General features: G+C 42.1%; 1 protein-coding gene across 1 annotated transcript; it reads right to left on the minus strand.

The window, feature by feature from the left end:
* Positions 1 to 20,312: 20,312 nt before the first annotated feature.
* On the minus strand, positions 20,313 to 22,176 carry LOC147890908 (flotillin-like protein 1). Its single transcript, XM_087389972.1, has one exon. The coding sequence runs from the start codon at positions 21,874 to 21,876 to the stop codon at positions 20,434 to 20,436; it is 1,443 nt and encodes a 480-aa protein (XP_087246098.1). The 5' UTR covers positions 21,877 to 22,176; the 3' UTR covers positions 20,313 to 20,433.
* Between the last annotated feature and the right edge of the window lie 4,559 nt (positions 22,177 to 26,735).

A 26,735-nucleotide genomic window follows, 5' to 3' on the forward strand; every position in this document is an offset into this window, starting at 1 on the left:
CCAATGCTGGAGAATCCTCAACTCCGACACGACCGGCAAGGGATCCAGCTAGAGAAGAAAAAGCATACGGTATCATTGCTCTTACTTTAGGAGATGATTATATTCACCATATCTCTGACTTGGAGTCTCCTTCGGAAGCTTGGCAGAAGCTTGACATGATTTTTGGTGCTAGCTCTCACATCTCTAAACTATCACTTAAAATCTCTTTCTTTGAATTGAAGATGGCTAGTGGTACTACTTTAGCAGCTCATGTCAACTATATGCGGAGTCTTATGACTCAATTAGCTTCTATCAACTCTCCTATTACTTTAGATGATGCTATGGCAGTGTTACTTCAGAGTATGCCTGAAGATCATGATCACATAGTTAGCACTTTGAAAAATCTTCCTAATCCTAATCTTGAAGGTATTATCTCTACTCTCCAAGAAGAAGAAAGGCATATGGAGCTCAGGAAAGGCAATGACACTGCTTATGCTGTAAAAGTCCAGAAGGGCAAGTATACCCCTTGCAATCACTGTGGAAAGACAAATCACCTTTCAAAGGACTGCGTCAAAATTAATCCATGCAAGCACTGTGGCAAGAACAACCATAATGAGAAGTTTTGCAGAGCCAAAGCAAAGACAGAAAATGCAAATCTACTTACAGTTAATGAGCCTCCACAAGATGAGGCATCCTTTGAAGATTATGCATTTTAAATCATCTCTATGTATGCTCCAGATCTCTCTTTTTATGTCAAGGTACTCAGCCTGGATAGTCCTCCAAAATGAATGAAAATAAACTATTGTGTTTTGTGTGTTTTGTAAACACCTCTGGTCACCTTATGATGTAGGCCATGTGTATGTTCCATGGTACCTCCTGCAGACATTGTGTGCATGTACATGCAGGGGAGATAACCATTGGAAGGTCTTTCTGTATCCCTTTTTGTTTACCTTACACCCAAGGGAACCCTTGCTAGCATGAGAACCTAGCCATAGATTTATCCTTGACCACCATGAGATGGCATGAGAAACTATGAGACTAGATGTATCCTTGACATAGCCTGAGGCATTTCCTTGAGGGGGCGTTTGTTGGGATATCTCAAGGTGTATGCCTCAGGCACACCTTATGTTTCTATGTGTGAGTGCTAGAGGCACAGTTAGGTGCCCACAAGCACAGTTAGGTGGTGGAGAGCCACATAGGATGATTGAGAGAATCTAGGAGCAGATTGAGGAGATGATTGTGGAGCTCTGAAGTCATCAGTGATGTCAGTGAGCATGTATGAGGTGCCTACTTAAGGACCTCACTCTTCTTCATTCTACAAGCAAGTAATGCAAGTATTCTGAGTTTGTGTCCATTCTTTGCTTTCCTTTCAGTTTCCCAACATATCCCACTTGGTGATCTAATCACCTCAATGCCCAAGAAATAACGCAGCTCTCCCAAATCCTTCATCTCAAACTTCTGCCTCAATAGCATTTTCACATGAAGGATATCTTCATCACTATCACCTGTGATGATCAAATCATCAACATAAATGACCAGCAGCATAATCCCTTTCACTGTTTTTCTCACATAGAGTGAGAAATCTGCCTTGGAAATCTAAAAGGCAATAGTGACAAGATACTGTCCTATCTTATCAGACCATGCTCTAGGTGCTTGCTTCAAGCCATACAAGGCTTTCTTCAACCTGCAAACAAACTCAGGATGAATAGCATGAACATAACCTGCTGGTTGCTCCATAAAGACCTCTTCTTGCAAATCACCATGCAAGAAGGCATTCTTTACATCCATCTAATGTAAAGACCATCCCTTTGATGCAGCCATAGCAATGGCTGCTCTTACGGTTGCCATCCTTGCAACCGGACTGAAAGTTTCTTCATAATCAATGCCATATGTCTGTGCATACCCCTTGACAACTAATCTTGCCTTGTATCTATTCACAGAACCATCTGCATTGTGCTTGATCTTATAAACCCACTTACAGCCAATTGCATTATTTTCTTTAGGCAAAGGCACCAATTCCCATGTAGCATTTGCATCCAAGGCATCCATTTCTTCATCCATGGCTTTCTCCCATTTTTCATTTCCCATGGCTTGCTCAAAAGAAGTGGGTTCTAGTTCCTGTATCACTTTGACCATATAGGCATAGTGAATGGCTGTAAATCCATCATATTTCAGCCTATCCACAGGATACCTAACCCTGGTAGACCTGCGCAAAATAGGCTCACTTCCAGGTGCTCTCAAAACATCCTTGGTCTTCCTTACTCCAGGTGTAACAACAGAAGGAATACCCAACTCATCATCAATGCTCTGTTCTGAGCCACTGGATTCCCCATCCACATAAGAGTGACCTGCATTCACATCAAACATGGGCTGATCTACCTTCTCTTTTCCTTTTCGTGATACCTGCAAACCACTCTCTGCATTGCTTTGAGGAGATTCTCCTGATCTCAATCTGCCTGTCCATGGTGAAGTATGTGAACCACTGCTAGAGGACACTCCAGGTCCACTAATATTTTGTGATTGCTGCTGTGAATTCTGTGCAGCATTACCATTTTGTGCATCTACATCAATCACTACATTTACTGGTTTATACCAGCTGCTCATCTCATCAAAAACAACATCTCTGCTCACTGTGAACTTTCGTGTAGAAGGGTTATAGCATCTATACCCTTTCTACTGCAGAGAATAACCAATAAAGATGCACTTCTCAGCTTTTGGATCCAACTTGGACCTCAACTCATCTAGCACATGGACATAGGCAATGCAACCAAAAATTTTCAAATGAGAAATATCTGGTTTCCTACCAGTATACATCTCCTCTGGCGTCATGCCATGTATTGCTGCAGTGGGAGTCCTATTCATTATATAAACTACTGTAGCAACTGCTTCAGCCCAATAATAATCTGGTAGATCTTTTTCATTTAGCATAGCCCGAGATACCTCTCCAATATGCCTGTTTTTCCTTTCTGCAATTCCATTTTGCTGTGGGGTATGACTGCATGAATATTGCTGCTTTATACCATGCTCGTGCAAGAACCTTGCAAACTCATTTGAGAGGTACTCTCCCCCTCCATCTGACCTTAGGCATTTTATTTGCAGGCCTGTTTCTTTTTCAACCATAGCTTTGAAAGCTTTGAAGTGCCCCAACACTTCACTTTTCATTTTCATAAAATACACCCAAAGTTTTCTACTGAAGTCATCAATAAATGTGACAAAATAGTGACAGCCTCCAAAAGATGCAGCTTTAGTAGTCCACACATCAGAGTGGATTAATTCCAATGGCTTTTTACTCTCTTGAACATGCCTAGGAAAAGGTTTCCTTGCCTGTTTCCCAAATTGACAGGCTTCACAAACCTTGTGCATTTCTGCAACCTTGAATTTAGGCAATCTTGCAACAATATTTTGGGCTTGCATTGATTTAAGTCGCTGTATATTAACATGACCAATGTGTTTGTGCCAGATATCAATATCTGCAACTACACCGGTCCCATGTGCAAACATTGCTGCACTCAATTCAGGCATGTCCGCATCCAACGTAAACATCCTGCCCTTCTTCTTTCCTTTTGCTATCAAGCGACCGTTATTTTTCATATCCTCAACAAAGCATCCATGAGGATTAAATCTAACCTGCAAGCCCTGCTCAACCATTTGACCAACAGAAACCAGGTTCTTGGTGATGTTTGGGACATGAAATACATCGGACAGGTATTTCTTTTTCCCATCCTGCATAGACAAAGGAATTTTACCAATCTGCACAATAGGATGTGCAGTATCATCACCAGTCTCCACAAATCCTGGCTTTTCCATTTTCCTTGCATCTTGCATCCATTCTGCATGACCTGTCATGTGGTTTGACGCACCTGAGTCAACATACCACACATCATTTCGTTCTTCTCACAGAATTGGTCATATGCTGCACCATAAATAGATGCTCATTTCTGTCATCACCCTGCCTACTAGAAGATGCATAATTGCCTTTCTGCAATTTTCCATTCATAATGTCATTCTGCTTTTTATAGCAGTCCTTAGCCATATGACCCATTTTGCCACAATAGTAGCATTCAACATTGCTGTTTGCATTTTGGCCTCTCTGCCATCCACCACGGCCTCTTTGGCTCCCCCTGCCTCTAGAGTTACCACGTCCTCCTACATAGGACTGGTTTTCTTGAGTTTGCTGCATAATCTGATTTCTACCACGGCCTGCAGATCGGCCTCCTCTACCTCTGCCTCTACCTCTGCCAGCATTTGAGTAGAAGACAGTTTCTTTTGAAGTTCCTGCTGAAGAAGATGCACCCCCATTTCTCTGCTCTTCAAAAATTAGAAGAGCAAACAACTCTTCAAAATCAGGAAATTTTTCACGGATGGCAATGGATGTCCGGAACTGTGCATAATCCTTTCCTAGACCATTCAAGGTCACAGAAACTAGATCATCATCTCCCACTGGCAATCCAATGGAAGCAAGTGCATCTGCAATTTTCTTCACTTTCATGTGGTAGTCATTTATGCTCAAATTTTCTCTCTGCACATTGTGCAACTCCTGTTTGAGTTGCATTTTCCTGGCTTGCATATTTGTGCTGTACATTTTTGCCAAAGTATCCCTTGCCTCCTTTGGCGTACTTGCATCCTGAATATGCACAATCATGGAGTCCGAAATAATGATAGACAGCCAGTACATAACTTTCCTGGCTCTCTCATGCCATCCTTTAAATGCCTGCATTTCCTGTTGATTGGGAACATTAGGAAGAACAGGTTCTTCTTCATTTCCTGTAATGAACTCCCAATAGCCTTTTCCCATAAGGAAATTCGTCATTCTAAACTTCCATGTCTAGAAGTTGTTCTTGTCAAGCTTTTCAGTGACAATCTGTGAAAGAGAATCAGATGCCATTATAGAACACTGCAAAATATTCTCACTACAAAAAACATAGCTTTTGCCTCACACGGGTAGATCTGCAAAACTGACGAAAGTGGTATTTCACCACACAGTCATGTTGAGATATCGAGCTCCACTCGCAATATGCCAAGGTGACCGTTGTGCATTTATGTCACCGACTTGTTAGCTACAGATGCGGTTGGTACACCGCCCACGAATAATAGCTGGATGACAGCTATCCTTATCTACACTAGTTTGTGGCTCAGTTAGTATGCCACCTTAGTTAGTTGAGTTTGGTTTGAGACCCACATATAGGGTTCTTCTATTTCTTTGTACTAGAGTTCTTTTGGCTTTCACAACTAAGAAGAGGAAAACTGTTTTCAGCCTCCACCTTTGTGTGTATTCCCCCATTGTGTATGTGAGAAAGCTGCAAGTGAGACTCCTTCCCTCTCTCCCACTATCTTCACAAGTCACTTCCTAGTGACGATTTTGCATCAACAGGCAACAAGCATGACTCTGCAACTCCCAATATCTCTGCACACAGGCATACGATGCAATTTCTGCGGTAACTTTTCATCGACTAGCTGCGCAGTGGTCACACAGCCAAAACAGGGCCTTTTTCTGAGCCCCTACGAAGAACTTCCGCCTTCAAAACGGGCCCCGAAATGGCCTCGAATCAAAAAAATAAAGTCACTAAGGGCTTCGCCCACTCCCGCAGCTTATACTGCGCTCTCGCCACACCGCAAAGGGTGTCTCAATCTGCACTCTTGCACTTCTAGCTGTGCTACCTGCAGAGATTTGCTCCCAAACTCGAAATAGGAAAGCAACACTAGTCCTCTTACCAGGACACCACAAACTTGGCTTGCCTTCTTGAGCTCCTTACCACGAACAAGGCTCTGATACCATGTGAAGATAGTGGGAGAGAGGGAAGGAGTCTCACTTGCGGCTTTCTCACATGCACAATTGGGGAATACACACAAAGGTGGAGGCTGAAAACAGTTTTCCTCTTCTTAGTTGTGAAAGCCAAAAGAACTCTAGTACAAAGAAAATAGAAGAACCCTATATGTGGGTCTCAAACCAAACTCAACTAACTAAGGTGGCATACTAACTGAGCCACAAACTAGAGTAGATAAGGATAGCTGTCATCCAGCTATTATTCGTGGGCGGTGTACCAACCGCATCTCCAGCTAACAAGTCGGTGACATAAATGCACAACAGTCACCCTGGCATATCGCGAGTGGAGCTCGATATCTCAACAATTGACACTAAGAAATGAAAAGGTGTTAAATTGATTGGTGTCTTGCATGATTGTTAAACATTTTTGCTTCTCTTGTTCTTGAATTGTATTGGGCTTTGCTGGGGGGAGACTGTGAAGCCTCTTGCTAGTCTCCTTTTCTCCCTCTCAAGATTTGATGGTCCAGGGGGAGGTTCCCCTAGCCTACTTATTTTCCCCCTCTTCTCCTGTTGGGTCGATTTTTTCCCCCTTACAATTGTGAAAGGAGCCTCAACTGCCTTGTCTTTATCCACTTTGAGTAGTTGTTCTTTAAAAGTTTGTGTATTTGGGACTACTACCTCCTCCTCCTCTGAGTTGGTATCTTGAGTGGCCTCCTCCTATGGTGCTTCCTTTCTCAAGGCCTCGAATTTATTTGTCGGGTCAACTGCCTTTCCCTTCTCTTTCTGTGTCTTGGCCTTCTCTTTCTCCTCCCATTTCTTTCTTTGCTCCTCTTTATTTGCTTCCATCAGCACCTCCTTAGTTTCTCTTGCTACATTTCTACGAGTACAAAAAGTAAGAATTCAGGATGTTCTTGAAAAATTCCTTTTGGATGAGCTCACAACCATCCCCTTGATTGCAGGGGGGGATCTATGACCAAGTCCATTAGCACGCATGCCTACGGGTTGCCTCTCGAGTTAATAAACTTTTCTGTTTCTACCCCTAGGAACTGCCCCAATGGTGCACATAGTGTCTCCACTTGAGGAAAGAGTGATAGTGGAAGGTTAAGAAACTTGACTCAAATAGGGCATTTAGAAGGAGAAGGCATGTCAGGGGAAAAATATGGATCCCACATCTGCATGGATAAAGGCTGGCTCCTAATGGTCCAAGTTCTGTTTTGAACCACTGAAAGTGCCATTTCTAGGTTTTCAAATAGGAAAGTTATGAATCCATTCCTCAAGAAGCGGACGTTGGTGACAACTAGGCCTTTTTTTGACCACAAGTTTTGCACCCATCCCTCTAGGAACATTGCTCGTGGTGTTGGGCCGTGGATGTACCCCACCACTATGCAGGAGCTAATCCATTTTGTTGATTTGTTTAGTAGACCACTGTGGACCTTAACACAGGGGAGCTTACCTGACAAGCTTTCTCCATCTTGTTTATCATTTTTGTGAGCTCCTTGGCTTTGTTGCTCATCTCCGTTTCTTTTGGGAGGGCCTTGGAAGATCTTCCTTGCCTTGTTGGCTGAGGGCTTCCCACGACGTGTGTCTTGGCACTAGGGGGGATTTAAAGAAGCTTCGATTGTCACTTTGAACTACTCCAACATAAGATGGTTTGCCTTGCAACTCATGCATGGTTCCCTGGAGGTCTAAATATTATACCACATATCTAGATAGAAATTTGTATTTCTATTTTCAATGTAAGAGGCTGAAGAAAATAGGTGCCCATTGTCTTCCCCTTGGCTTGAATGATGATGACAATGCAATGGTATGTTTACTTAGCTATTGATCTTGATGTCATTGATGAGAACGACATAAGTATTTATTTTCTTGTTAAGTATGTCTTCCTTGGTTTTGATGTGATATACTTATCAAGTAACTCGAGAGAGAGATAACCTCTAGTATGGCCAAGCTAGGGTTGTCACTATTGCCACCACCGCCAAGTCCACTATGCTACTAGATCCTAACAACAACGTGTCAGATGTGGAGAGCATGCAAGAGAATATTGCAGCAACTCTGATGATGTTAAGCATTTAGGGGACTGCACTGCCGCTGAAAGAAAAGACATGGAAATTGCATTTGAGGATGATGGCCAAGACATTCCTAGCAAGTCCATATCCTTTCCCGACTTCACATTGCACCTTGAAAGAAAAGACCTGACGGATGGGTCGAAAGAGGCAATCACCATACAACGGTTCCTATCATAGATAAACGCTAACACATAGACAAAGAAGGCACCAAAAGCAACAAAAACAAGCTGGACTTAGAGGATGATCCAGCCCCACCGAGAGCTCAAAACATTGCCATAGACACCTGTAAGAGCGATGGAACAGTGCAAATGCCTTTTTAAAACAGGCACAAAGGTTGTTGTTTACGTCTCTATTAACATTGATAAACATGCATCACTATATAAGCGTGGGTATATAATGACTTTGGTAAAGGTCAGTATATAGTGACAATGGCAAAGTGTCAGTATATACCAACTCTTAATAGAATTCAAAAAAAAAGTTACTGGGGCAAAACAGGGCTTGCTGTATTTTGCCCCACTAATGCTTTTTTTTTGCATTACAAAAGAATGTTTACAAGCACACAATGAGATAAAACTCTCTTACAAAATTTCCATTGTGAAAAGGGTGATACAAAATCACTCAAACAAGCTGACAAACAAAAGCATATACATGCCAAAGTATATACAACCTTGTTTATTACAAAATTTTCCTTTCGAAAAGGGTGATACAAAATTGCTCAAACAAGGTGAGAGAAGAAAGCATATACACGCCAAAGTATATACAAACTACTACTAATACTACTACTACTACTACTCATTCAAATCGTTGAGATGAGTGTATGGTGGACATGATGGATTCTTTTTTTAGAGGCACTACATCACATGTACATGTGATGTCTGAGTCTGAGGCCAATATGCAAGAGTTGCAATCAACACGGTTGTACGAGGGTGCTGGGATGTCAAAACTACGAACTTGTCTCTCAATCTTGAATCTGCAAGCAAAGTATGGGTGGTCCGATACAAGTGTTTCGGCATTAATGAGGTTAGCTCCTACATTAATTTATCTCATAATTTGGATATTGTTTGTTTTGAGAATCATCATATTTTCTCAGTATTCAAAGCCTATGTATGTTTGAATTGCGATAGGTTGCTCCAGAAGATGTTCCCTGCACCAAATACCATGCCTGCATCAAGAGATGAAGCAAAGAAGATGCTGACAACAGTGAGTATGGATTATGATACCATCCATGCTTGTCGTAATGACTATATTCTCTTTCATCGCATGAGCATGGAGAGTTGGCTAGTTGTCCGGAGTGTGGGGAACAACAATATAGAGATGACTTGCAGGGTGAGCAGATCCCAGAAATGTCTTGAGACACTTTCCCATCATTGCTAGAATACAATACATGTTTCGATGCAAATCCATAGCGGAGTTGATGACTTGGCATGCTACACATCAGTCCACTGATGACACATTGAGGATTCCTGCAAATTGTGCTACTTGGAAGCACATAGACAATCAGTGGCCAAACTTTGTGAGGGAGCCATGCAGCTTACATCTTGGGCTCGCCATGGACAACATGAACCCTTTCGGGTTACACTCTTGGTGAATTACAATATCCCACCATGGTTAACAATAAAGAAGGGACACCTCATGCTTGTATTGCTTGTGCCAGGGAAGTACAAGGCCAAAATAATGGACATGTACATTGCACCTTTGATAAAGAAGTTACAGATCTTATGGAGAGGAGTGTGGGTCTTTGATATTTTTAGAGCTCCTAGACATGCCAATGACATTTTGGTTAGAAGAATCTTGATGTGGACCATGCATGACTCCCTAGGATATGGAGACTGCACAGGTATGTGGTTGTGTCTTTACATGTATAATGATACTTTTATGACTCTCTTTCTAGCACATATCTTATACTAACACATTCATCCATGCATGCAAGATTTGCAATAAGTGGGTACCATGCTTGTCCTATTTGTGGGAAGGGTTTGAGTGTGCTTGCATGACACTCCAAACATATGAGGAAAATGGTTTATGAAGGTCATGCTCGATATCTTCTGCTAGACCATCTCACGCGTTGAGGCCAACTTGATCCACCACCACCATATTTTAAGGCAAGTGACTAGATTCAAGTTTGGAGTGCAAATGGAGAGAAGCCTCCTCTTGGTATGAAGAGGCTATCTATCTTTCAGGAGCTTCCTTATTGGGGTCAGTTACAAATCAATCATCTCTTGGATCCCATGCATATCTTCAAGAATGTAGGGGCTACTATTTAGGCACACCTGATTGGTGACAAAGACTCCAGAGGAGTGCGAGAAGACTTGCGTGCTATGAATAGGATGCCTCATTTGTGGCCCCAAGTGCATGTTCATAAAGTTGTCCTCCCGAAAGCAACATGGATCCTCTCCAAGAGAGAGGAGGCAAAGGTCAAGGTGGACATTGCCTCTTTTCGAACACCGACATGATACATGCATTGCTTGAAAGGAGCATTCTCAAAGGACAATAAGCTTAGTGGGCTCAAGTCCCATGATTGGCACAAGGTCTTACAGGTATTCTAAGTTGTAGGATTAGTGTACCGATAATCATGATGCGTTACTGTAATTATGATTCTGTTATATTATTGACATGACTTCTTTGTTGCTTGGATAGTTCATCCTCCCAATTATAGTGAAAGGGTGCTTACAAGAAGATGTTAGAAATGCTATATTCAAGATCAGTGGTATTGTGAGGTATGCTTACTATCAACTCACATTGATTGCATTTTCTTCAATTTAAGTTGAATAATCTGTAGGCTAATTATGATACATGGGCACATGAAATAGGTGGATATCTCAAAAAGAGATCTCCATATTGAGCACTGAGAAGGCTAGGGTGGACTCCATTGAAGCCATATGCTTGCTTGAGAAGCACTTTCCCTTGAGCATTATGACAACTCAAGTGCACTTGCTTGTGCACATAGTTGATGAGGTGGCCATTGCAGGTACCGTTCATAGTCGGTGGATGTTTTTTCTTGAGCGGTTTATAAAAACTTTGAAGGTATTTGTAAGGTAGAGAGCAAGACCAAAAGCAAGCATGGTAGAGGGATGGCTTGTGCAAGAGTCATTAGTATATATCACGGAGTTTCCATGGATCCCAATATGTTGAAGGCTTGGCATAAAAAGGATGATGATGACATCATTGGTGAGGCTTCCCAAGGAAAAGGGATTGAAAGAAAGATGAGCGAAGAGAAAATGGAAAAATTCAATAAGTTTTGTTTCCTCAATATCAAGGAGATGTAGAAGTGGATTGAGAGATATGAAGTGGCCAAAGCAGAAAGAATAAATGCAAGGATGAGATTCAGAGTAATGCACAAGTGAGCGCAACCATATCCATGGGATCTCTCCCTTCTTTACACTCACATATCACTTGATTCGCTACAACATGTCACTTAATCTCTCCCCACTCACATGTCACTTGATTGGCTACAACTGGCTCTACGCAAAGCTGAATGCAATGGAGAGATAGTAAACGAGCGCGAGCGAGAGTTATCATCTAGATGTATGATGCATGTAAGTTTCTTATTTCTTGACGTAATTAAGTAATTATTTGTGGCAATATACGCTATAAAATAGATGCATCCTCATTGTTTTAATGATGCTCTTTTGCATTACAAAAAGTACAGTGCATTATGGTCATATGGATGACATTTTTGCATGGAACACATTAATTCAAAGAGAGTCACATATGATTGTGGAGTCATGGCTAACTTCACACAAGATAGTTGAGCAAGTGCTTCAGATTCCAATCTTCTCTCCTTGTAGTTTGATTATTGTGGGACCATATGCAAAATCTATGAAATTGATTTCAAACGATTTAGTATTTTCATTCTTGATGTAAAATGGTTTAGAACTATTTACAACGGTCCCCATGCTATAGTGAGGAAAGACAGTAGTGGTTTCTTTGCGATAGACTCAACCAAACTTTGCACCGATGAAAGTGATACTTTTGTTCTTCCCAATCATTGTGAGCAAGTGCATACTAATGATTTAATTAATTGAATGCTTTTATTTTTTAAGATCAATTGGTACATGTACTTAAGCAAAAATTCATATAATAGATGGCATTTGATACCCATCTTAAATATAGGTGGTTTTTCATCCGGATCATTTTGATCCAAGATGGTGGTACGTGATCCAAGTTGCACCACGAAGTAGACATATTTTTGAAGATAGAGATGTAGATATGGAGATGCCACTACCAATGCCGGATCCAATTGATCCAGATCGATCTAGTGAAGAAGATGAAGATCACAATATGAGCCAAGAGGAAGGTGCACATAATGACATCGAATGGGAGGAAGATGGAGATCACGATATTGAGGAAGAAGATGAAGATAAAGAATCACCCGGATTTATTGAAGAAGATAAAGTTTTAGGTGAACGTACGATGCCAGAGTACGATGATAATATAGGAAATCAACTCAGTATAGAGTTGGAGATAGACTTGTTTGGCATGCTGGACTTGGCTCAAGATGAAGCCATTGATTTTTTTATCTCAAACTTAGACATGAATATATGAGCTTCAAACTTGATGTACATGTTCTTGTATTTTTATTCTTTCAAAGGATCAAACATGTATGAAAAGAAAATAAAATTGTCATTGGGAAAAACTCTCTTTAGAGTCGGTATGGGAAAAAACACTCTCTTTAAAACATCGGTATAGGAAAGTGTCTTAGAGTCGTTATATAGCGACCTTTTACAAGTCTAGTAAAGGTCGGTATATACCCACCATTTACAAGTTTGGTAAAGGTTGGTATATACCCACCTTTTTAAACCCACCTTACATACCGATGATTAGCATACCGCGCGTGCTAAACTTCAGTGCTTAACCATCAGAACAAGGCTCATGTGTAGTAGTGGGACTCATACTGGACTTTTTTGTAAGAAAATTTGCATTAGAAAAGTCACAAAAGATGATTTTGAGGCCATACACCCAGGTGTTTGGATGACATAACCATTTGCTTCAAGAGTTTAGGTGTTTGGATGACATAACCATCTGCTTCAAGAGTTTTCTTACTTCCTTCGACAAGATCTTCATGACCTGAAGACAAGACACTGTAAACATTGATTGATACACATGGTTAATGGAATAACCATTAGCACAATAAAGGATATCAATGGTTAAATAAACTATCAAATGGTACATACTTGAGCATTTGGGTAGAGGAGAAAGATAGTGGTTCATTAAATCCATGGAAATGCCTACAAGTTCAAATGCCAAAGAAGCACTACAAATGCAACCATCACATTATAGTTCATGCATTTCCATAGCCTCATCTTCACTAAACAATGCTACATGGAATTCTAGAATGCTAGCATCATCTTCCTTTGGTAATGAAAAAGAAGGTTATGCTAGAAGCTATTTAAAAAACTTTACAAGATAGAGAAGAATGCATCATTTCAAGGTCAACTTATATAAAATTTGGCATGGACAATTTTGAAATGTCAAGAAACCATCAAAGAAAAGGATGCTAGAATGCAAGACATGTGATGAATTGAAAATGCCATTGAACATAATGTGAGCATTTTTTGAGGAAGATACATAAAATAAATTACATCATGTGCATGATGCTAGAATGTTGCATGCTTATTGGAGGAAGGAAGCTATTTCAAATAGCAATAAATCCATATGTATCACCATTGATGGCATGGATTAGATCACAACAGCATTATCAAGGTACGACTGCACCCCGGCTCAAATGGAGGGCAAACATGGACTGAAATAATACATATGAAGAGTATTAGTACATGAATACCGACTATTTTGTGACGTATGGATTGATTCTTTTCATGAATGTGGTAGTAAAAAAGTGATGACATCCATCATGAAAGAAATACAAAAGGTCAAACATGCATGTGGATGTTTGCATCTCATTTTCAAGTTGCATATATAGGTTACCTCACACGTGGATGTTTACCTCTCATGTGGATGTTTTATTACAAGAAACAAGAAGATTAAAAGAATGGCAGATTACAATAGGGAAAATATGCATCATCCAATAGAAAAAAGGAAGAGAGAGAGAAAATCTATTTGTAATTCGGCATATGTTGAATGCCATTTCGCATAAAGAAAGGGTTAAATATGTATGGTATGTAGACTCAGGTACATCAAACTACATGAGCTATCATCTAGACTAGTTTACTTATTTGTAGCAGCCTAAGGGGCTTGGCTTTGTTGAGATAGGACATGATACATGTCATACAATTGTTCATATTGGCAAAGTTCCTTTGAGCATGAAAAATGGCAAAAACAAAGTTGGACACTAACCATGGGATAGGTTAAATACACCTCCGGTAAGAGGGAGTTACTAGAACAAAGTAGTGGGATCATTTTGTAACTGAAGGAATAGTTGTAACTATCCCTAACAGCATTCCTTAGTGGCCTGATCCACCACATAATGTTTTTGACTATGACTGTTACATTTTGAAACTTATTGTTGCCTTACAACAGTCGGTGGACTGATCTCCGATGGCTATAAACCTTGTATCAGCTCTTGTTGAGAGTTTGAGTTGTTGAGTTGATGTATTCTCTACCAAAACAGAATATACAAGAAGCATACTACCTTTTGCAAGATTTCTTCTCTATTCTTTTTACATCTCATGATAGTTTTTTGTAGTCTGATTACTTTCGGACTATACTCCGACTGCTGGCACCTTGTTGTCAGGAGTGGAGATGTGTTTGTGTTTTTCACTTATCTGAAGACACTCTGAACACTATTGGCAATCCTACCCAGAATTGTCGATTTTTGCTCACATCACAACAAGCGACACTTTGATTACAGCGTGAAACAACAACAAAGAAACATACAAACCGCAACTCCGAAAACAACAAAGCTCCCAACTACGTCATAGGATCACACCTGCATGTATAAAGCTGGAGAATACACCAGCGATTACAAACAACATCATAAACTGCATGCAGTAGCAATTGTCGGAAAAAATACAAAATTCTATTCTAGTGAATACACATACAACAACAAGACCCTAGCAAATGCAAAGAAAGACCCCTACAAACGCAACAAAAAGCAAAAAATAGCTGACAGTTGGACTCCTATTGGAATAGCGATGTACAATAGCAACATCAACAAGACACCAAAGCAAGCACTGTACATCAAGGTCGGCAAAGAAGATCACAACATCGACATTACAATTTCACAGTGAAGGCAGCAAACACCATATTAGGGAATTTGGGAGAATCCCAAGTACACCAAATCCTTTCAAGATTTTGTCAAAACTCCCTCATGTGGCATATAATTTGGAAGCTCTTAAAGAGTATGTTCTAAATGCATATTCTTTGGTAGATTTCAAGATGTCATACTCAAGATACTTTGGAAAGTACATTGATAGGAAAATTCCCAAAGTATTGGGATTGTCCTAAATTTACTAATATGGTGTTAGCATGCAAAGCTTAGCTGACAGCAATGCATTCCTAACACCTGATAAGCTATTGTAATCCCACCTCTCTCGTTTTCCTTTCATGGAACGACTAGCCCGTGTTGGATAGCTTCGAAGAGGAAACATCGCCTAGCCATATTGGTATTGCATATTTTACAAGAAATAGAGCTCGGGTAGAGGCTGCTTCCCAAACAGATGATCCAGAGGATATCTTTCATGACCCTGATTATATTCCTAGTGGGACAAGTTCCTCTAATAATTCCCTACGTAGCCAGGAGGTGCACGAGGCAAAAACTGAGCTAGAGAGATTAACGCTATCCACTCCAACACAGAAATTACTACAAAGAACACTTGCCACTAATATTGTAGCCAATGTCTTTATGACTGCAAGGAAGCAACTGAATTTCAACCCCCTCCCACCACGTCCAAAGAAGAAGAAAAAGAAGCTTGTCAAAGTTCAAGTTCAAGTTCACGCTCAACAAAAAATGTAGAACGCATTGGTCAAATTTGTAAGATTTACTAGCAAGAAAGGTCAAGATCCTGACATCCATGTTGGGCAATTTGAGACAAGGTGGATAGCTAGTGGATTTGGAAAACTGCTAGATGATACCAAGAAGGAGAAATTTGCTGCAATGTTCAATGGTAAAGCACAATGAATTGGTTTATGCAGTATGGCATTACACATTTTCACACTTATGATGAATTAAATATTGCTTTCTTAAGTCATTTTAGGAAAGAGCAAACACCAAAGGACATCTTGAAAAAGATGAGAAATGAAGCTGTGGTTCCACTCGAATTCGTAATACCCAATCTATGCATAGCAATACCAGAACATATGGGAGACCATGCATCTCTAAAAGAAAGGCTCTACTAATCAAAGAAGCATATAGAGACCAAATTAGTTGCCTACCATGCCATGACAACAAAAAAACGAAAAAGGAAGGCATGGTTTGATAGAGACCTCAAAGACAAAGACATCAAGGAAGGTGACCTGGTTTTGTTGTACAATACCAAAGTCCATAAGGGCAAGCTCAAATTTCTAGGTCAAGGACCTTATAGAGTCAAAAAAATGAACCCCATCGGAGCTACGCTGCTAGAAACACTGGATGGAGTCCAGTTCCCAACAACAATAAATGGGAGCCAACTAAAGCGCTACTACATCAACATGCAAGCCATCCCCAACAATAATGAAGATTTAGGGGCCCCAAGTCTTCCATAGTTAGGACTAGATTGTATCATGAGCACTCACTAGCATATGTACGACTTTGCACATATAGGTAGTTTTCAATCGATTTCAACCTAGGGCTTAGAGGTGATGACTAAGTCCTAGCTGCCCTATGATTCCTTTAGCAAATTAAGATATAGGCACAATGCCCACCTTACTAGTCATGCATAGCACACCCACATGTTTCGAGCACCACGAATAAATTGCACAAATAAAAGCCCCAAGAGATACTTGTTTTGATCCACATGCACGGCACCCTCATCACAAAAAGAGTAAAATGCATTAGCCACTCACAAAAGCACAGGGGATTCACTAGTAGTAATAAGGAGACGTCACCTGTGTGCAATAAATATATGAAAATTCCCCTTTTCTACCCCCTATTTATGGGACCTTACCTTATAAAATGTACCTTCCTTCCCTTATATAACCCCCCTCCCTTACACTCATGTGGTACCATACAATAAACCCTAGTGGACGCCCCAGGCATAAAAGAAACAAACACTCTTAGCACATGGCACTTTATTGGCACTGTCAAACTGGGACTTGATTCATGTGTGAAATGCCAGGGTGAAGATAGTCCAATAAGATGGGAAAAAGGCCTACAACGCCCTCATCAAAGTGACACCATGCCAAATGGCCCAAGCCTCAACCTCAATAGCCCTCCTCAAACCACCAACCTAAAGAAGGAAATGGTCCAGAATCACCAACCAAGAGGTTAGCACCAAAATGGCCACTGCTAGTGGTTCTAGATATTGATACTAATGGGCAAATAAATGCAACATGCCAAGAATATATGCCAAGAGGAGGACTCTACACCCCTCTCAACACAAGATATAGAGGACGTTGAAATGTTGATATTACCGCCAAAATGGGAATTAGACCCTCCACCTACTCTCAATGCGGATCACATGGATGGGCGACAATCCGAACAGATTCTAGAGAATGACAATGTGGAACTCTACCAAAGAATCCTACAACTCAGTTCAGTCTTAAGAGCTCCCACAATAAAAGGACTCGAGCATGGAAATCCCAGAGGATACCATGCCACATAATGACTTTGCAAGTGAGCCAAATAGCATGCCTCTCCAAAAATCACGTCACCAACATTGACGACTCCACGACTCTAGAGGCACAACCCCCAAATGTCTCTAGTGGCATCATACAACAGATTTTTGTTCAAGGAATAGATCAAGATTCCACATGGGCACATGGGAGTCAACTTTATGTCTAATACAAGCAAGGCTATAGCACATTCCATGGTCTCAATTATTTGCTACCATGGCGTCAAATGAGAAAGAAAGAGAAATGGAAAGAAAAATGCTCCCATCACTCCAAACCAAGTTGCAAAGTATCGAGATTGAAATTCATAAGCTCAAGGAAAGCATGGCAGAACAAATGCAGCAACAGCTCTTTGCACAAAATGCTCTAGCAGAAAGTAGAAAGGATGCTCAACAAGCCATGGTTTCTCTCCAGGAAAAACACCTATAGCTGTCTGATGCCTTGAATAGAAAGGAAGATGTCGAGTTATCCCTCTCCCAAATGCGAGTCACTTGTGATGTTATCAAGAAGGAAATCGGACACTTAAATGAAAGATTACTACATAAAGAGGATCAATTCCATGCCACAATAGACACAAACAATGAGTTGTAGAATAGCCTCAAAGAAGGTAAACATCAAATTCAAGCCCTAGAGAAGGAATGCATGGCATCAAAGGAGATACTTGCGAACACCAAAGCAAAACTGGATGCTCAAGAGCAAGCGATACTCCAACTCCACATGCTTAATGATCAATTTCCAAGGCATCCAAAAGTAGCTCAACAATTCAATAGTCTAAAGGTTGCATACACCTCCCTCCCTCCCTCCTTCTACACTCTCCTCCCTCTTCCTCCTCCTTCCTTGTCCCCCCTCCTCAACCCTTACCCCTCAAATCTGCAAAGGAGACTATCTTTCCACTCCTTAACCTTGGACTCCTCTAGGCTCCTAAACCCTATAACCCCCTCTGAACCCTGGAACTCCTAATTAGCTCTCTCAACCCTGTCCCCCTTTCAACCCTGAGATCCCCTTCTAAACCCTTGAACTCTCGTGGAGGCAAGAGCCTCCATCAATCCTTATGATCAAGCTCTTTTTCTCATCCACGCGTGCATGAGATCTCCTTTCCATGCTTTAGCCTATACCTCTCACCGAAACACGACCCGAAGACCTATGCTACACTTGTGAACACCTATGCTACAATGAGCAACGACACGACTATAGGTGACCAACACCCTCAGAACCTGCACATGGGAGAAATATTGACAACACTCTACTAGTTCTTCATACAACTCTTCACTAGTTCTCCAAACCTCCATAGTCTAGTTCTTCACACAACTCCTCTACATGAAGGAATGTAAAGATAAACGAGTACTGAACCCGTGCTTTGCATGAGCAAAGATGCATGACCATCCTCAACCACTCCCCATCTGAAGGTGGATCTTTGATTTTTAAATTTTGGCTAAGTCTTAACCCATGGCTATGAGACCTTCCATCTCCTCCTTTCATTCCATTAACCTTCCATCTCCTCCTTCCTCGCGAAGGTGACCTTCCATCTCCTCCATTCCATTGACCTTCTATCTCCTCCTTGCCCCTAAAGTTGCCTCTTGTCTTTCCACCTCCTCCCTAAAGCCTACCTCTTGTCTTTCCACCTCCGCCTCCAAGCCTCCACATCTGTCCTGAACCCGTGCTTTACACGGGCAAAGATGCATGACCATCCTCAACCACTCCCCATCTGAAGGTGGATCTTTGATTCTTAAATTTTGGCTATGTCTTAACCCATGGCTCTGAGACCTTCCATCTTCTCCTTCCTCCTTGAGGTGACCTTCCATCTCCTCCATTCCATTGACCTTCTATTTTCTCCTTGCCCCTAAAGCTGCCTCTTGTTTTTCCACCTCCTCCCCAAAGCCTACCTCTTGTCTTTCCACCTCCTCCCCCCTCCAAGTCTCCACGTCTGTACTAAACCCATGCTTTGCGTGCTTTGCACAGGCAAAGATGCATGACCATCCTGAACCACTCCCCATCTGAAGCTGGATCTTTGATTCTTAAATTTTGGCTAAGTCTTAACCCATGGCTCTGAGACCTTTCATCTCCTCCTTTCATATAACCTTCCATCTGCTCCTTCCTCCCGAAGGTGACCTTCCATCTCCTCCATTCCATTGAATTTCTATCTCCTCTTTGCCCCTAAAGCTGCCTCTTATCTTTCCACCTCCTCCCCAAAGCCTCCTTCTTGTCTTTCCACCTCCTCCCCCCTCCCCATCCAAGAGCTCCTTCTTCGTGACACGTGGCAGGCTCTTCTCCTCCAAGCTGCCACGTGTCCTCTCCTCTTTTTCTGGGTATCCATGGTTAATAGGTTCAACATAAAACATGAAAAATAGATATTGTTATAACAATGGATGCACATTGCATCACAAGAATGGATGTACATTGCAATGTGAAAAGGAGGGACAACCAAAACTTGAATCTGGTGCAGGTATTTCATGGGGCATATTGGAGTTAGAACAAGTTGAAAGGAATGGTCAGTAAATTACTGAGGAGGTTGCAAGGCAAGACACAAAAAGTGGACAAGAGATGTGAGTGAGAAAGTATAGGATGGCATGTGGCCTCGCTTACATGGTAGTGCAACTGAAATGAGTTCTAGGAGGATGCATAAAGAGCTAGGTATATGCCCTTTAATAGAATAAAGAGCGAGGTATAGACCCTTTAATAGAATATTAGAGGTGGATGATCAAACTAGCTATCACAAATAAAAATGTAATAAATGTGTGTATGGTGTGATAGTTTAATTCAACCAGTGGACATGAGGTGACTTGAGAGATTATGTCATCTATAAATACTGGGTACAGTAATAACACTTATTGCATTGGACCGAACTTAATGAGTATGGCAAGAGAATACACTTTACTAGAGCAGGCCGGACCTAAAGGGCGCACATCTGGTAAGTAGACGTTATGCTTTAGCATCATCTTGATCACTTGGTAGAGTTGCAAGCCAAGGAAGCGGGGAAACACCCGTTTGTTCCTTGATTGTGGTAAATAGTGGGGGGATTGTTTTGAAAATGTTTGCCATTTCATGCATCGCATTGCTAGAATTAGATCCTCCAGATGCATCCGAGGTGGACCAGAGAGAGATCTTTGGGTTGAGTCCTTGGATGGCATCTGCATTGATACGGCCCATGTCTTGGTAAACACGGCGATCGAGGAGGAGGTAGTCGTGGAGGGAAGAGGCATTGCCTCCAAATGCATCGAGCATTGTGCGCGCATAAGTACCTTGGGCCTCGGCCATGGCCAGGAGACCCACGGCCTCTTGCTTGCAAGCATAAAGCTTGGCATCTGCCTCCTTCATGGCAGCATAGAGAGCGGCCTCAGCAGTGCATTTGCGGGACTCGGCAGAGCATTGCCGCTCGTAGAGGGCGGCATCGGCGACACGCTGACGTTCGTAGAGTGCAGTGTTGGCAGACTGCAAGCTAGCTTCGTACTGGACGATGGCGGGAGCGAGGAGGGTGGCACGGAGGCGTTCGGTTTCGACGGACGCGAGGTGGAGATGGAGGTCCTTCTGGAGCTTGGCCTCACAGATGGCAGAAGCCTTGGAGGCCTCAATCTTGGCAAGGTCAGCCTGCTGGGTGCAGAGGGCAGCTTTGGTAGCAAGAGCAGCATCAGCTTGGGCGATCTCAGCAGCCTTGGAGTTCTGATAGATTTTGGTATCGGCTTCAATCTTGAGCTCCTGCTGCCTCGCCAGCCCCTCCTGTTGCTTCCCATACACCCTCGTCTCTGCCTCCACCTTCGCTGCATTCTGCCTTGTTAGCCCTTCCCTCTCCTTCGCCCCCATGTCCCCTCTGTACCTCGCCTCCGCCACCTCCACCTTTGCCTGATTCGCCGCCTCCTGCTGCGTCTTCTGCCCCAAATATGAGAAGTACTCATGCCCCTTCACGTCCACCAGCTGCTTCACGTTCGCATTGTAGATTTGCAGCCCGAACTCGTTTAACTCCACCTGCACTTTCTCGAACACTTCCTTCTTGAACTCCTTGGTCCCCTTAAAAATCTCCTCCATCGTCATGCCGGCTGCCAGCACTCGCGTCTCTCCTTCGATGATGCCCTGCACCAGCTCATTCAAATCGTGGGGGATCTTGTCGTGCGGAGCCACGAGCTTCGCGTAATTCTGCAGGGCGTCCATGTCATTTGACCTTGGACCGATCGTGAAGACGGCGGGCAGGATGAAGGGGAGCTTCTCAGCACTCATAGCTTGGACATCGAACGTGTAATTCACCGGAGAGATATCGAAGACAGTGCAACGCTGGCCCGGCAGGATCCATGCCTTTTTGGCTAGCTTGACGTCTGGAATGCGGAACCCAGTTATAACGAGAAACTCGGACGCTTTTGCCACCTTCCACATTTGTCAAGGTTTGGCCAACAAGGACGGAGCGGAAATGAACGGGAGAGTGACTTGGGCACACTATACAAAATTGCAAACTCAGCAAAGGATGGTGTAAAAGGCAACCGCGGCGGGCTTTCTTACAATCTACAAGAGTAGCAAGAGTAAAGACAACTCAATATTCTCACGTCAAGAAAGCACATAACAGCAATGCAGCAGAAAGCTAAGAAATGAGCGTGATGTGCATGTAAGGTGGAACTCTGGGAGACGCAAGAGTGACTGAATAGCGGAGGGTGGCGAGTGTGTAGAAAAGCTAGGAGCCAAAACTGTGAACGCGATTTGGATTCGAGAGGCAAGCTCTCGTAATATAGAGAGAGAGCGACGAAAGCTTGCAGGAACCTGCTGCTTGACTTGAATGACTGGACTAAACGAACACGTCGGGAGACAAATATATGCTTTTGAATCATCGTAGCGTGTTGCCTACCTCACAAGAAAAAATTACACTCTATCGCCTTCTTTTCAAGAGCTTTCAACTTTCAATTCAAGCTCAGAGCTTTCATACTAGAACCATGCTCCATAGTTTCAATTAGATCTTGACTTTTAAAAATACTTAAGAAAAGTAGCATTCCCATTGTCCATGGTCAAGTTAATTTATTCTTATTTGGGTCCTCAAGGTGCCTAATTACTTTAACTTTACAAATTTTTACTTTAACTTTACAAATTTTGATGAAACCTGGCAATTCTCTTGGTTTTGGATAGACTCGGGAAAGTCCGATTTGGAATTGTTATTTGACCGAGGTGGTGTATCCTTAGGAAGGGGGCAACAACCTTATGACAAGTTTTTGGGGAAAATCCTTAAATGGCCTTTTAGCCTAAGTCATTTACACTTTCTACCTCATAATTATTGGGTCTCCTAAATTCAAAAATTCATTATCTACACATTCTAGCATCGAATTCCCTTGAGATTTGCTCCATCAGGTTTGTAATTTTGTGTTTCGATTGTTTTTGCTTTCAATAATTGCATTTGATATGCAAAACTCCAAGAATTTGCAAGATTCACTAGGAAAAATTAATTGCATTTGGTGTGGTTGGTGCACAGAGGTGTGGCTGGTGGTGGGCCGGTGCTTTGGGTGAGCTTTTGGGTTGCACTGTTAATGAGCTTTGCAAGTAGTCACATGGTACCTGCAATAGCCACCTCATCAACTATGTGCACAAGCAAGTGGACTTGAGTTGTCATAATGCTTGAGGGAAAGTGCTTCTCAAGCAAGCATACAGCTTCGATGGATTCCACCCTAGCCTTCTTGATGCTCGATATGAAGATCTCTTTTTGAGATATCCACCTATTTCACATGTCCATGTAAGATATTTTCATAATTAGTCTACAGATTCATCAGTTTAAATTGAAGAAAATGCAATCAATGCGATTTGATAGTAAGCATACCTCACAATACCACAGATCTTGAATATAGCATTTCTAACATCTTCTTGTAAGCACCCTTTTATTGTAATTGGGAGGATGAACTATCAAAGCAACAAAGAAGCCATGTCAACAATATAACATAATCATAATTACGCTAATGCATCACGATTATCGGTACACTAATTCTACTTAGAATACCTGTAAGACCTTGTGCCAATCATGGGACTTGAGCCCACTAAGCTTATTGTCCTTTGAAAATGCTCCTTTCAAGCAACGCATGTACCCTGTTGGTGTTTGAAAAGAGGCAATGTCCGCCTTGACCGTTGCCTCCTCCCTCGTAGAGAGGATCCACGTTGCTTTCGGGAGGACAACTTTTCCCGAAGCATGCACTTGGGGCCACAAACGAGACATCCTATTCATAGCACGCAAGTCTTCTCGCACTCCTCTCGAGTCTTTGGAACCAACCAAGTGTGCCCAAATAGTAGCCCCCACATTCTTGAAGATATGCATGGGATCTAAGAGATGATTGATTTGTAACTGACCCCAATAAGGAAGCTCGTGAAAGATCAATAGCCTCTTCATACCAGGAGGAGGTTCCTCTCCATTTGCCCTCCAAGCTTGAATCCAGTCACTTGCCTTCAAATATGATGGTGGTGGATCAAGCTGACCTCCACGTGCGAGATGGTCGAGCGGAAGGTATCGAGCATGACCTTCATAAACATTTTTCCTCATATGTTTGGAGTAGCGTGCAAGCGATTTCAAACCCGATCCACAAATAGGACAAGCATGGTACCCACTTGTAACAAGTCCTGCATGCGTGCATGAATGTGTTAGTATAAGACATGCGTGCGAAAGAGAGTCATAAAAGCATAATCCTATATTATACATGTAGAGACACAACCACATACCTGTGCACTCTCCATATCCTGGGTAGTCATGCATGGTCCACATCAAGATACCCCTGACCAAAATATCATTGGTATGTCTAGGAGCTCTGGAAATATCAAAGACCCGCACTCCTCTCCATAATATTTGTAACTCCTCTATCAAAGGTGCCATGTACATGTCCATATTTTTTGCCTTGTACTTTCCTGGCACAAGTAGTGCAAGCATGAGGTGTCCCTTTTTTATTGTTAGCCATGGTGGGATATTGTAATTCACCACGACTATGGGCCATGTCGACCAAGATGTCGAGCGTAACCCGAAAGGATTCACGCCGTCCATGGCGAGCCCAAGATGTAAGTTGCATGGCTCCCTCACAAAGTCCGGCCACTGATTGTCTATGTGCTTCCAAGCTGCACAATCTGCGGGAATCATCAATGTGTCATCAGTGGACCGATGAGATGCATGCCATGTCATCAACTCTGCTATAGATTTGCATCAAAACATGTGTTGTATTCTTGCAATGATGGGAAAGTGTCTCAAGACCTTTACCGGTATCCGCTCACCCTACAAGTCATCTCTATATCGTTGTTCCCCACACTTTGGACAACTAGCCAAATCTCCATGCTCACGATGAAAGAGAATACAATCATTACGGCAAGCATGGATGGTATCATAATCCATACCCACCATTGTTAGTATCTTTTTCACTTCATCTCTTGATGCGGGCATGGTATTTGGTGCAGGCAACATCTTCTGGAGCAACCTATCACAATTCAAACATACATAGGCTTCGAACAATGATGATTCGGTATACACTAATCCATACATGATGATTCTCAAAACAAACAATATCCAAATAATGAGTCAAATTAATGCAAGAGCTAACCTCATTAAGGCGGAGACACTTGTATCCGACCACCCATACTTTACTTGCATATTCAAGATTGAGAGACAAGCACGTAGTTTAGACACCCTAGCACCCTCGTACAATTGTGTTGATTGCAACTCTCGCATTTTGACCTCAGACTCTGACATCACGTGTACATGGGATGTAGTGCCCCTAAAAATAGAATCCATCATGTCGACCATACCCTCGTCATCATCCGAGAGACTATAGTCTTGCTCAAAGTGTGAAGGTATATGCGTACCCTCATCAGCCTCCTCATCTTGTTTTAAGATTTTGTGTAAATATAAGATCTTCTATTTCCTGGTATCCAATATTAACCGCGAACTTAAATAGCTTTGACTTACCGATAATCCATCAACATGTGCAACACCAATGGTGGGTACTGGTTCGGGCTCCTCCCCATACATTCGCAAGTGGCACATGATAATACGACATTGATGTCGTACTTCTCTCTTGCAATGAGTGCAATGATAGTATAACCTCTCCATAAGCCACTTTGTGCTCCCGGGCATTGGTGCATCATCGGACGATCCCTTCCATCTACACTTATAAAATCACAACATAAGTTGCAAGAAAATATATTAACAGTTATAAAATAGCATCTATGAGCTTCTTTTTTAACTAAGAACATAAAGTGTCTTAAAGCATCACTATATAGCGACGTTTTGCTCTGTTCCGTCACTATATAGCAACGCTTTTAATTAAAAACGTCGCTATATAGCAACGGAAAAGCATCGCTATATAGCGACGCTGGGGGTTAAAATTGAAACCCGATGCGATGCGCGGCGCTTTCTTTAGCACTCTCTAATCTTTGAAGTAAGCAAGGCAATCTCTCCTCCCACCTATTTCGGATGACCTCCCACCTATTTTCGACGACCTCCCACTCTATTCTCCACTCCTCACCCCTCTCCTAGCTCTTGTGCTCCCTCTCCACCCTTCTCTCTCTTTGGTTTCTTGAAAGGAAGTTTTTCAAGAGGTGAGTCTCTTTCAACAATGTAGGTAGGTTTTTTGTTAGATTTCATTTTGTGAGTGCTTCTCCTTGTATTGCTAAACCTATAAACTAGTTTTCATGCTAGATTTCAAAGGATTGAAACAAAAAATGAGATTTCAAGAAAGAAAGAAGACTCACCTCTTCTAGTCTTTTTTGTATTTCTCTTCCTTCTCTTTCTCCTTGTCTCCTCAATCTCCTCCTTTCAAGAAGTTGCTTTTGTAATCTCCTCCTTCCTCTAACATCTTATTTAAAAAATGGTATGTTTCCTCTCTTTTGTAGGGCCAATCCACAACACCGAGCGGGATGTACTATTCCAGGTAAGTGCTTCCTCTTTTTTCCATTTGTTATTTTTGTTATTTGCATTGGTCTTAAGCGCTAGCTGCAGTGATGGGCGTAGGAACCCTCTCTTCCCCTCTCTTTCCTCTTCTTTCCCTGATCTTCTCTCCTCTTCTTTCCCTCCTTTCCTTCTTCTCTCCTTCAATCTTTCAATCTCTTTCCCCCTCTTTTTCCCTCTTTCCTTTTCCTCTTCTTCTCTCTTTCCCCCTTCTCTTATGTTCATGCATAAGCATAAGCATGAGCATATGTCTCCTTCTCTTATGCTTATGCTTATGCTTATGCTTATGCATAAGACTCCTCTCATGCATAAGCATAAGCATGAGCATATGTCTTCTTCTCTT

This window comes from Dipteris shenzhenensis, chromosome 18 (assembly GCF_047967505.1).
Source record: "Dipteris shenzhenensis isolate YYH24624 ecotype China chromosome 18, Dip_SZ_1.0, whole genome shotgun sequence".
In the NCBI taxonomy this organism is placed as follows: Eukaryota; Viridiplantae; Streptophyta; class Polypodiopsida; order Gleicheniales; family Dipteridaceae; genus Dipteris; species Dipteris shenzhenensis.